Genomic DNA, 13,016 nt, shown 5'->3' with positions numbered 1-13,016 from the left:
TTGAGAAATTTCATGAGGCTGATGCAATCACAGTTCATAATGATCTTCTTGAAAATATTCCCAGGGTGTTGGAGGAGGAGGATGTGGCAGGATTGGAGGCCGTCCCAAGTGGGGATGAAATAAAACAGGCTGTTTGGGATTTATATCCTATAAGCTCTCCAGGTCCTGATGGGTTCCTAAGAAGTTTCTTCAGGCGGTGTTGGGCCATTGTTGAGGTTGATTTTTGTAGGGCAGTGAAGAAATTCTTTGTGGAAGGGCAGCTTCCTAAAGGAATAAACAATTGTTTTATTTCTTTGATCCCCAAAGTTGAGGGTGCGGCCTCTCTAAATAGGTTTTGGCCTATATGCATGGGGAACTTTTATTGCAAAGTGATAAAAAAAATATTATCTTCAAGATTACTTGTTGTATTGCCTAAATTGGTCTCGGAAGAGCAAGGTGCTTTCCAGCAGGGTAAGATAATTTCGGCAAATATCAGCCTCGCTTCTGAACTATCAAATTTGATGCACTCTTTAGTTAGGGTTGGGGGAATGGGGTTGAAGCTCGATGTTCAAACGGCGTATGATTCTCTAGCTTGGGAATTCTTTTTTGCAATTCTGAATAAATTTGGGTTCTCCTCTATGTGGATTTCTTGGATTCACAACCTTTTTAATCTCTTCCAGAATCTTGATCTTGGTGGATGGTGGCCCGGTGGGGTTCTTTGAGGTTGGTAGAGGTCTCCGGAAGAAAGATCCTCTATCTCCCTTTTTATTTATTCTAGCTGAAGAGGTTATCTGCAGAGATCTTAGAAGCCTAGTGAAGGATGGGTTGATAAAATCTCTTCTTGGGCCTCGAGGTGTGTTAACTCCCTCCCATTTATTGTTCGCTGACGATATTTTCATTTTCATAAATGCATCTACTCAGTATGTGAAGAATCTTAAGGCCTTTCTTGTTAAAGATCAAAATTTTTCCGGCCAAATATGTAATCTAGAAAAAAGTAGTTTGTTCTTTGGAAAAGTTGCTCCTCACAGGAAACAATTTATAAGTAATTTTTTGGGAATTCAATCTATGCGGTTGCCTACAAAATATTTAGACGTGGAGCTCTTCAAGGGGAGAGTGAAACGGGACCACATGTTACCACTGATGCATAAAATCAAGAAGAGGTTTTTTAGCTAGAATACCATTTGTATTATAAAGAGAAAAGAGATATACAGGGCAAAAGAAGAAAATCAAGAAAAAGATACATGTACAGAAGAGTGCCTCAAAAACGAGAGAGAAAAGTAGGCCAATTTCCCCACCTTCGACATTGCCATCAACGGGGAAAAAGGCCTAAAAAAAAAAGAAAAAAAAAACTCTCCAGAGCTAGACTAAATTGCGAGAGCGACCAGACCATACGGTAACAAGGACGTTTTTGAGCTTCCATTTCCAAATCCATTTTCACCAGCGCTGGCCAAGAAATGATAGGATCAAAGGTATTATTTGTTGCTGCAGACTTAGCAAGGAAGTCCGCAATTGAGTTCGCCTCCCTAAAACAATGAGTTATTTTCCATTCTCTTGAATCTAGGAAAGGAATTAATCCACACCATCGCTGGTGACACATCCATGGCACCACCCGCTCTGAGAGCAATAATACCACTACAACCGAATCACACTCCACCCAAAGGCACTGCACACCCATGGTTTTTGCCAACTCTAAACCCTCCATCACAACCAATAATTCAGCCTCAAAGTTGGTTTTTACACCTATCATCACTCTGAAATTACCTATAACCTCAAAGTTGCAGTCACGGAAAACACCACTTGTTCCCGCCCTGCCTGGATTGCCCAGTGAATAGCCATTAGTGTTCAATTTAATCCAATCCTCCATAGGAGCACACCAGAAAACTTCAAAAAAATCCCGAGGACGACGATTGGAGATCTGAAACCCAATCCTCCTAGCACACAAAAGATTTGACACTGTAAGGGCTGACCCAGAGATGCAATAAGACTGAAGACTTATATCATTTCTTAGCAGCCCAAAAAATTGCTCCACAGATCGCTGGATCCCATTATGAAATCTGGAATTCCTCTCCCGCCAAATAAAGAAAGGAATTAAAATAAATCCTGACAGCCACACCCACTTGAAGGAAATTGATTTAGAATTCAACTTCCACCAAGATAATAAAGAATCCACATCATTAAAAATAGGCCAAACTCTCCCAAAGCAGTCGCAGAATTTTCTCCAAACAATTTTAGAAAAACTACATTAGTAAAAAATATGATGAAGAGAATCTTCAGCAGCACCACATAAATAAAACTTGGAAGCAAGGGAAATACCTTTCTTTTTAACCAAATCATCAGTAGGAATTTTTCCTTCCATCAATCTCCATTCAAATGTTTCCTGGAGAGGTTGAAGCTTCATTCTCCAAACAATCGAGTGCCACCCAATCGAAGGAGAAGGACGACGAATCACCTCCCAAGCCGACTTGATCGAAAAAATTCCCAATGAGGATGGTCACCAGTGGCAAAGATCCTCTTCATTAGAAATCGCCATTGATTTCTTTGCCAAAGTAAAAAAATCCAACAAAAAGGTAAAGACAACCCTCAAAAAGTTCCATCTACCATTATCTATAAAATCAGTGACCTTTGAGGAAAAACCAAGGAAGGAGGATTCATCCATCCCCAATGAGAACATCAGCGAGGAGGTTCCCAACCATTTATCAACTGAGAAATTGATTTTCTTCCCATTTCCCACCGTCCATTGAATATTATCAGGGTAAACATTCCAAAATTTTTTCAAGGCCGGCCAAATGGAAGACTTTTTATAACCACCCTTCAAAAAACCATCCTTGTTCAGGAACTGGCCTCTAAAAATGTTTTCATAACCATGTCCTCGTTCTTGATCTGCCATGCCAGCTTGCAAAGACAAGCAACATTAACATCTCTGAATCTGCAAATTTCCAATCCACCCTCCTTCTTAGGCTTGCACACATCCTCCCCTTTAACTACAATTTTCTGTTGGACCTCCATGTCACCTGCCCAAATAAAGTTGTGAATCCATCTCTCCACCATTTTCACTACTGATTCAGGCCACCAATACACAACGAAGCTATGAACTAGGATACTTGAAATCACAGATTTCACCAACTCCACACAACCTGCCATTGATAAGAGCTTACCTTTCCACCCTGCTAGTCTATCCTTGATTTTATCAACCAAAGCAAGCATGTGGGCTTTAGTGACCTAACCTTTAAAAATTTCCACTCCTAGGTACTTTGTCGGAAGAGAGGCTGCATGAATGCCCAACCAATCGCTGATGAACTGCTTCCTATGAGGAGCCACCTTACCAAAGAAAATCTTACTTTTATCCAAGTTGATTTTTTGACCTAAGAACTCCTGATACTTGGAAAGGAAGCTATGCAAGTTTCTTACATAGGAAGCAGATGCATTCATAAAAATGAAAATATCATCAGCGAAAAGAAGATGAGAAGGAGTAGATATACCTCTTGGACCTGAGAAGAGGTTGTCGAGATGGAAGGGAAGGCTTGTCTTGATAGCTGGTAGGGTGGAGTAATCAGTGATTTCAAGCATCCCTATTCATAATTTTGGGATTTATTGGTGACCAGGAAGTTCTATAAAATTAGTAGAAAAGTGGATGCGAAACTTCATATGGTCTGGCGATATGGAGACAGGGAAGAAGATAGTGGTGAAGTGGGATGAGGTATGTAAACCTACAATGGAGGGCAGTCTTGGTATTAGAAGGTTGCGAGATGTTAATTTTGCATGCATGTGCAAACTAGCATGGCAAATTAAACATGGAAATTCTCTTATGAGCGTTTTCCTTCGTGCTCGCTTTTTGAAGGCTGATGGTTTGCTGAAAACTACCTACCTCTCTTCTTTGATATGGCCTAGCCTTAAAAAGGTGTGGAGGTGGGTAGAGTCTCATGAGCAATGGACTGTAGGGAATGGTCAGAGGATAAATTTTTGGAGAGATAGTTGGCTGGGAAAGAAACCTATTGAGGAGTTGTATGGTCTGCAGATAGGTCTCTTTGATTCAATGCAAGCAAAGATATCCGATTTCATTTGCCAAGGTGAGTGGAATTTTCCCCAAGTGAGTTCTGAATTTTTTCAAAATATCTTTGATCAGGCCAAGGATATCATAACTTCAGATCTAGATGATATATGTCATTGGGAATTAAATTCCTCTAGTGTTTTTACAATAAAATAGGCTTGGGAGAAAGTAAGACGGGAATCACCAAAGGTGGGTTGGTATTCATTGATTTGGATTTCTCACCTCCAACCTCGCCAATCGGTCTTTGAATGGAGAATGTTGAAAAACAAGCTAGCTACTAATGATTATGTGAAAAAAGAGGGGTTCCATTGCCATCGTAGTGCACTCTCTGTGGCATTGCGGAAGAGTAAAAAAATCATACCTTGTATGAATGCTCCTTTGCAAATTTCATGTGGGAAGAAATTTTGTAGTTGTTTTGGGTTTAGGTGGCCTGGATTTGAAGGGGTTGAAAGATTGATAGCTTGGTGGAAGGATCAGGCCAAGAAGGCTGCCTTTAAAGGGGTGTGGCTGAAGGGATTTGTTCTGATCCCTTATTTCACTTGGTTGGAGAGGAATGGAAGAAATTTGAAGGAACCTCTAAATCGATAGAACATTGTTTTGGCCAAGTGAAGAGCGAAATAAGCTGCCAAACACTGGTTCACTCAGAGGCGGCCATTTCAATTTTGGATCTTGTCACTACAAGAAGCTTGGGTATTTTAGGGGTGTGGAGAAGGCCTCAGAAATCTTCGATATTTTCTGGTGCCCTCATAATATAGGTTGGATAAAACTCAATTCGGACAATTGCTCTATTGGTAATCCAGGGAAGTCTGGAGCAGGGGGAATCCTTCGCAATGAAAAGGCAGAGGTAGTGACAAATTTCAGAAAATTTCTAGGAACTCGAACAAACTTCGAGGCAGAATTTCTGGTGCTTATGATAGGGATTGAATTAGCTAAGTAGCACAACGTGAAACGACTATGGATAGAATGCGATTCAATTGCAGTTGTGACTATTTTTCAGAAGAGGCAAAGTCCGTGGATAGCTCGGCAAAGATGGATTAATTGTGCTTCTTATTTGGAGGATGTGGAATGGAAATTAACCCATTGCTATAGGGAAGCAAATTCAATGGTTGATTTTTTGTCAAAATCAGCCACTCGTTTTGAAGTGTCAACGCCGATCTCAACTTGGCCAACTCTGGTCTAGATGGAATTAGATATGGATGCATCAGGTCGTCGTAGGTCTAGATTTACCTTGGATTTTTTCCAGAATTTTTGTTTTTGGTGGAGTTGTGTAGTTGCTTAATTCTACTGATGGCAATGCCGAAGGTGGAATTAATGCTTCTCCATCTCTTCCTTTTGTGAGGGTTGGGTCCTTTTCCTTCCCTCATTTGATGTACTATATTTGATCTTTTTTCTTCTTTTTCATTTTTTAATAAACATGAATTTTTAGCGAAAAAAAAATTATGTTTGTGTGAATTAAACTTTTCAAATCACATACTCCCAATAAGGATTGAGAAAAATGAGAATTGGGCCCTTGAATTGCCTATAAGTTTATTCTCTAAAGTTGAAATAGTCACATAAGGGATTGTTATGAAAATGATAGTCCATTATCCTACATGAAAGGGAGTGGTCTATGTATTGAACAGATGTACCGCCATGATTCAAGTGTCGAATTTTTTATATTATCTTGTATCATCCCTAAAATTAAAACTTATGTCTTATAACACCCTAATTTGCTGATAATATCGAGTAGATCTCCCATTTTCAAAACAAATTTACACACAAGTCTATTCCATCAGCTGAAATCCATTAAGTGATAACATCAGGGGATTAATATGTACTGAATATCCAAACTACCCTTAGGAAAAATAAACTTACCGTTCTACCCTTCTTAGCAAAAACCTCCAAATCAAGATGAAAGCAATTAGGATTTCTACGCCTTTGTTGCTAACCATTCCTTCTCCGTTGAATCAGTTAAGGAAGGTGGGATCTTTGCTTTCTCATGATCCTCATGTGAGGTTGCCACTCCGGCCATTGCCCAAAATCATTCGTGAAGGGATCATGAGTGTAAAGAAGCTCTGACTGGTGATGGTGGTATGGTGCCAGTGGTTCTGGGGGAGATTTTTCTAACTAGTTAAGAAAACGCTTCAGAGAGGATCTGTTTAAGGATGAAGCTGAGTCGCAGTAGGAGAATGAAACGTCACCCTCTGCAAGTAAGCCTCAACAACAGTAGGAACAAGGAGGTTGGGGTGCGGTTGTGGCACTTGGGCTGATCCGACTGTCGAACATTTTTCCGTCATGGGTGGCACCGCCACATCTGGGAGCACTACTGTTGTTGCTGGCCCTTCAGAATCTCTATGGCCAGTTCCCGCTGTAGGAGGACAATATAGAGCAACTTTTCGATCCCTACAGTTACTGGGAACACGCTTCAATCTCCTCTACATTTCATGCCCAGAATAGATTTTCTGGTGGGCTTGGTTCGGTTCCACTTGGGTCCATGGTTGCCCCTCAGTATCTGGGTCTAGGCATCTCAGAAATGAATCTGGGGATGTTGGCAGCTCTTAATGCTTACCATAGACGTGCCAGATTGATGAGTTTAGAGCAACAACATGGCATGGACCATCATCAACAGGTTCATAGCCACCACCAGACTTATCCTGAACACCTGTTAGAATAAAAACTAACAAATACAGAGACATAATATATGCACACAACACAGATTTAACAAGGTTCACACACCGATGTGGTGTGCTACGTCCTCGGGCGAAGAAGAAGATGTTTCACTACTGTAGAAGAGAGGTTACAATGGAACTTGCTCAAATACACCCAAATTGCAGCAAGAAAACCCAAAAATCCTAGCTCGAAAAAAACCCATAAATTACAATACTTGCTCGATAAGAAAATAGTATATTATATACTCCTTCAAGTCGTGAGTTGATACACACAGATCTCAGGGAAAAAATAAAATAAAAATCCCCATTCGGGTCACCACCAAAATATATCGGAGCGGGTCACTCTTCAAAACGTGTCAAGAATTTGAGGCAAACATAACAAACCCAAATATTTTATAGTGATAAGCTTCATAAACTCACTCAATTTAGTTAGGTTTAGGTTTTTCAATATTTATATCTACACTAAATCATTCAACTGTTATTGTTCTTGGATGGAAGCGATGGATTTTGCAGAAATATTGCAAATGTGATGGGTTGTAGGGGAGGGACAGGGGAAGAAGGAAAGGGTGGAGGTGCGTGCATGTGCTGTCATGTTTGAAGAAGAAGAAGGGGAGGAGGAAGAAGTGGTGGGTCCCACTTAAGTTTATGGTTTTTCAATGGATGAGAATGGGTTGTTATATAAAGGGACAAAATACTGTCAAAAGTGTATTTTTCAGTTCTAAGCTAACGATACTATGCCATAGATGTGCGGTCAATATTATTAGTAAAGCAGGGTGTTATAAGATATGGATGGTACAAGATAATTTTCCTTTTGAATATTAAAAAAAATTGATGTTCAACATATAATTATACATCCAAAAGTGACACAAAACATTTTTGTGTTCTGGTGTTACTTAGCCCTTTTGTAAACTATTTATATTTTTTCCTTTTTTCAATACAAATGAATTTCTGACAAAAAAAATACATCAAAAGGTAACACAAAACATTGACTTTACATGTTAGAACGTTGATTGATGTGGTATTGATGTGGTCCAAATGCCACATCAGCATATGGCAACTATTGTAACGTGGTGTTCGCTACCTGTCAATATGTGTAACTCTCTTAATGGTAAGGAGGTAATGAAAATCTGTCAAAAAATGAAAAGAGGAGATAATGAAAAGAGAGGGGTTCTAGCCTTTCGAAGATAATAATAGCTATTCCATCTTTCCTACAACTACGGGAGAGACGAAAAGCCAGAAGACAACCTCTGCGCCTGCTCATCACCAACCAGAGAAACTTGAAAAATTCACTAGAAAAGCTAAGGAATATAGAGTTGATTAGATGGCTTGAAAAATGATGCAGCGAGAGTAACGACTGTCTCACCCCAATGAAAAATGAAAATTTGTTGTTGTTGATGCTTCCACGGGTGTTTCAATTGGTCCCCACATTGGTACAGAGATCATAATGTTTTTTAAGAAATCCTGTCCCATACATATATTACTCAAAATGAAAATAGACTTCACTCACCTGCATTTTATTGTCATTTTTACCTTTGATTTCCCTCTATCTTCGCTTTCCAATCCAAAGTTTTCGATATCAGTATTAGGATTTGTATCCGTTATCACTCTTAAATTATACTGATAGTGATACGAATCAATTTTTATCGAAAGCTTTGGAGAAACAACCCTTGAAAGAACCTATTTAAGGTTGCCCGAAGGGTGTGTCTTTCTTAAAGAAGATACCAAAAACTAGCCATTACTAGCATACAATGGGACACTGGATGGCACTCAATGAAGCCTCTTATCGCTGTTGATGACATGTTGGCCTGCGCAAGATAGTGCACATCTAATCTTGGCATACATCAAGGCCTGACCTCGCCATGCCATGGCATGACACAGCCAAGCTTAGCTTGGCTCTTGCGCATGCATCTAGAAAAAAAAAAAAAAAAAAAAAAAAAACATTTGGAAAAAGAGGAGAGAGAGCCTTCTCTCCAAGGAATTCTACTAGTGTAAAATGTGTTGGTAACATTCCCGACATACCCTGACAAAAAACACATTTTGGCCAATGTATGAATACTCAAAATTTGGCGCTAGGCACTTGAAGAACTGAATTCGAAGCCAAAAGATTTTCTTTCCATTGTTGAAAATTTGAAAAAGAAGAATGTGACTATATCAAAACATTCTTCTTCTTCGGACTAGGAAATACATAAGGGATATTTGAAAACTTATTTTTTCTTTTGAATTTTTTTTTTTTTAGTAGAACTTTTGAAATTCATTTAATACAACATTTGGTTGTGCTTCTCCTGCTAATTGCAATGCCAGAGGTGGGATAATTCTTCCTTCTATAGTTTGTAATAGTCTAAATATGCCCAGATGTTGATTTTATTTTTATTTTACTTTTTGATATATTTCGTTATCATTTAGCGGAAAAAATAGTTGATACACCATAAAACGTAGGTCGGTTGTGAAGACATGCATTCATTTAGGAAATTTTGTAATAATTATCTCTATTTTGAATAATTGGATTTAAAAAAAAAAAAAATGGATGAGTAATTGATACATTAAAAACCAATTCAAAGTAATCTTTTAGTTTTCCTTTAATATTTCAATACCTTTTTGTAATGAGAATTCTGAATCCTTAAACATAATGAGTCCAACACTAAGACGGGTCAAAGTGGAAATCCTATCTATATATGTGGTGCCATGAAAATGCTTGTTCAATCTTTACTTAAAAAAAAAAAAAAAAAGGCTCGTTCAATGGATTGTGGGCAATTATCAAATATTTGATTCCCTTCTTCCTTTCTTCTTTTTGGATTCTTCTTTCTATCAATTTCAACTCCAAGAACAAAAACAGAGAAAATGGAAGAGAAAACGATCGTTGGCTCCTCTTCCGCCCCTTATTGGTGTTAGAACTAAAAATATGAAATTCCTTTGTTGCCCTTCATTAACTCCCATAATGCTGGCAAATGCATGTTCATTTACTAATCTTAATTTGGGTACCCAGCCTTGTTTTGTATTTACCCGTATGCCCAATAAATGAAATATAATATGCCATAATATATTACATTGCAACCAGCCAGATGTGCAATTCCCGTTTTACCTCTAGCACCTCTTACTAAACCAATACATTTAAATGCACATTTCAACGTTGGTACCCCTCTAGTGTGCAATGTCTATTTACCCCTTATTAATTACGATACTAACATGTGGAGCCCACTATTTACTAGACATACAAAAAAAATATAAAAAGGGACTTGAACAAAAAACCTAAGAATTTGATAAGCAACTATTCAAATTACAACAATGGGCGAATAAATAAACCCCTTTAGATAAAAGTTCCAAAATAAATATATAACACCTACACCTTAACCTTCACTTACCAAACTTTATCACGAGGAGTAATTATATCCTTATACATAAACTATAATCTTATATTACACGGTGTTTGTATTAGATGCACAATGAAAATTTCTAATTTCCATCATACTTCATCGTTCCCTCAAATCCTGCTTCACGACTACAAGTGAGAAATTCTAGTATTACTTCTATAAAAAACGCGAATTATCATAAATTAATATTTTAATTGGATGAAATGTCACATTATATGAATTCAAAATTTGAAAAATAAAATAAACCCGAATTATTATAAATTAATATTTTAATTGGACGAATGGCACATCATATGAATTAAAAAAAAATAAAAAAAATAAAAAAAATCCCAATAAGCCGAAGGTCTAATGGCAATGTTATCGGAACTTGGATCCTCTCCATTAAGTTGTACACCTTAACCCTATCTTGAACCATATATGGGTTGTGGGTAACCACATCATGAGCGTAAGTCTTTGAATTCTCCTAGTTTTAAAAACAGATCATATAACAAGCGCAAACAACAAAGATGGTGAACAATCTGTAATCTCTATGTGATCACCTCCATATGATGGGACCATGCGTATTGAATACATGTTTGTTTATATTTGTCTTCTCACTATTTGTACTAGAAAAATAAAATTTCTTACATCATGGGAAAAGTAAAATACACTCATATACGGTTGTAAAGTTCTATCTCTTTATAATACCAAGTTGATAATACCCATTAACTGTTTCTTAGTACCCTTTGAACATCATCCAAACCATTCGGTCTAGAGAACAGATGGGTGAAGGAAAAGCCTCTGAAAGAATATTTCATTTTGTTCATTTGTTACATTACATATAAGTCAAGAGTCTATTAACAAGAAAAAAAATAAAATAAAGGAAATGTCAGTTAAGAGTCTCTTCAATAGCCTGTCTCTTGCCCACTTCAACATGTGGATTATAATGGTCATCATTTTCAAATAATTTCAAAGCATGTGCCTATTCAATAGCAAATACCTTAGCCTATTCAACTTGCGGACCACAATGGTCAATCCCCAAATAAATTCTAGGAAAAACTACCCAAAATTAAATAAGATTATACAAAACTACCCAAAATTAAATAAAATAATATAAAACTACCTGATATAGTGTACCTCACTCGCCCACGTTTACATTTTAACACTTTTATCCCCTCTACTTCCTTCTACGCAAACCCACTAAGACCTTCCTACTGATAAACAAACCCGCTCCCTCACCCCCTCCCGACCCCACCTTCCCCACCCCCCCCCAAAAAAAAAAAAAAAGGAATCCATTGAGAAAGTGATAATAAACAAGACATGCAATTTCCTCATGTATTTATAAACCCTCCACAATTTTATTTATGAAAATGTAAGCTTACAATCTAATGGAGAGAATTGTACCTAGTTACAAAGTACATAACCCAAGTACAATCAATACATTATAGATTTCTCTCTCTTATTCTTATGCTCTTCTTGGTTCTATATCTATGTATTTATTTTCTGGATCCGAGTGATGAAATCATCCATTTCAAGGGCAGAAGGTGATGAGGTAATTAGCACCAGTGCATGTAAATGTGCTTGTCTGATCATCATATGCATAACTGTAGGCTTGGGGACACTGGTCCTTGAAGATTTTGGAGTAGTTGGTGGCTGGGCAAGTCTGAGGCGTATTATAGGAGCCAGTGCAACAATACTGAGCACTGCCAAATGCATCGCAGGCACTTTTGCAAGCAATCGTACTCCCATCAGACCCCTTCACACTCAACTCCGACGGGCAAACCGAGTTGATATTAGCTGAACATCCCACTGATTGGCAACTACCAGTTCCACCTTGTGGAGTCACCGAGAGTGGCAAGTTAAATCCATCAACAAGGCTGATATCATAGTATTCCTGGTCTGAACTACTACTCCCTATGGTGAATTCTGCCAAGGTGGCCGGTGGAGTCGCTCCTGCCCCATTGCATGCAACTTGGCCGGAGCCACAGTCTGCAGTTTGACATTTAAAAGTTCCAGTTGAAGATGAGCAATACGTTCGACCCCAGAACCTGCCGGACCATCCAGCTGAGACATCTATGGAATTTGAAGCTCCAGAGGCCAATTCGAAACCAGTTGAAGAAAGTTGAGCACTGTTAGATCCCGCTAATGTCCCTGGCCAGACTGTATACCCACAGTTGTTTTTGAACGTGAAGGTAACTGACAAGCCTCCTGCAAAGGAATAAATGTTAAAAACATTCTTATCTAGCTTCAACCTTCAACAAGGATAATGGAGAAACCTAGGAGAAAATAAATAAAATAAAGATAGAAAACCACATGAACAAACCTGAGACAAGGGCCAAGAGGAGGGCGAAGAGAAGTGGGGTGTGTACTCTAGACTCCATTGCTGCCTGTATCGAAATGGGAACCTGTTGGCTATTACCCTTCCCCAGCTCAAGGTGGGTATTTATAGGCCAAGATGCGTAACCTTTTTGCCAACCAAGAAGCCTTATCAGCCACAGGTTTTGCAGATATTCATATGTCCGGCAATCAAGGGAGGCTGACCAACTTCAATTTTCTTCTTAGGATAGGATCGTCTATGACTTTTCTTCTTTTATCTGTTAACCTCATTAGGATAATACGAAGGTTCAAAGAAACACGTACCATGTATCTAGAGTTTGAAAATCTTATCCTTCTCTAAAATTAATGAGAGAAGAAGAAAACCGCAACATGCTACATACATCTTACATGTTACACGAGTGCATAGAGGCAGGAGACCAAACACATTAAGGATATTGCGGTAATTAAGTGACACATTGATGCTTTTTCTTGTGAATTGCCAAGCAAAGAAAAATCTTGTTCAGGATTTTAACTTGGTATAGAGAAAAGGGCAAAGTTTTTCTTCGCCACGCAATAAATTCAAAGGGACGGACCTCCCCCACCCAAAAGTCACTCAATGAACGGATCACCGTTGTCTTAAACACAGGATGGATTTCACACTCCTACAGAGAAGGGGAT

At 38.4% G+C, this 13,016-nt stretch overlaps 1 protein-coding gene across 1 annotated transcript; it reads right to left on the bottom strand.

The window, feature by feature from the left end:
- Positions 1–11,358: 11,358 nt before the first annotated feature.
- Positions 11,359–12,437, bottom strand: LOC122078655 (thaumatin-like protein 1b). The gene is made up of 2 exons (XM_042644737.1): positions 12,346–12,437; positions 11,359–12,230 (listed from the first exon to the last, which is right to left on the bottom strand). Exons 1-2 carry the CDS (start codon positions 12,401–12,403, stop codon positions 11,554–11,556), a joined length of 735 nt encoding a protein of 244 aa, XP_042500671.1. The 5' UTR covers positions 12,404–12,437; the 3' UTR covers positions 11,359–11,553.
- Positions 12,438–13,016: the final 579 nt, after the last annotated feature.

This window comes from Macadamia integrifolia, chromosome 5, assembly GCF_013358625.1.
Source record: "Macadamia integrifolia cultivar HAES 741 chromosome 5, SCU_Mint_v3, whole genome shotgun sequence".
Lineage (NCBI taxonomy): Eukaryota > Viridiplantae > Streptophyta > Magnoliopsida > Proteales > Proteaceae > Macadamia > Macadamia integrifolia.
This window is presented reverse-complemented; position numbering and strand designations above follow the sequence as displayed.

What these genes read in the sequence shown, in the direction of transcription:
- LOC122078655 (XM_042644737.1), bottom strand. Translation starts at nt 12,403, where the DNA reads ATGGAGTCTAGAGTACACACCCCACTTCTCTTCGCCCTCCTCTTGGCC. An exon ending in CCTCTTGGCCCTTGTCTCAG is followed by an intron (nt 12,231 to 12,345) that starts GTTTGTTCATGT and finishes ATTCCTTTGCAG; the next exon opens with GAGGCTTGTCAGTTACCTTC.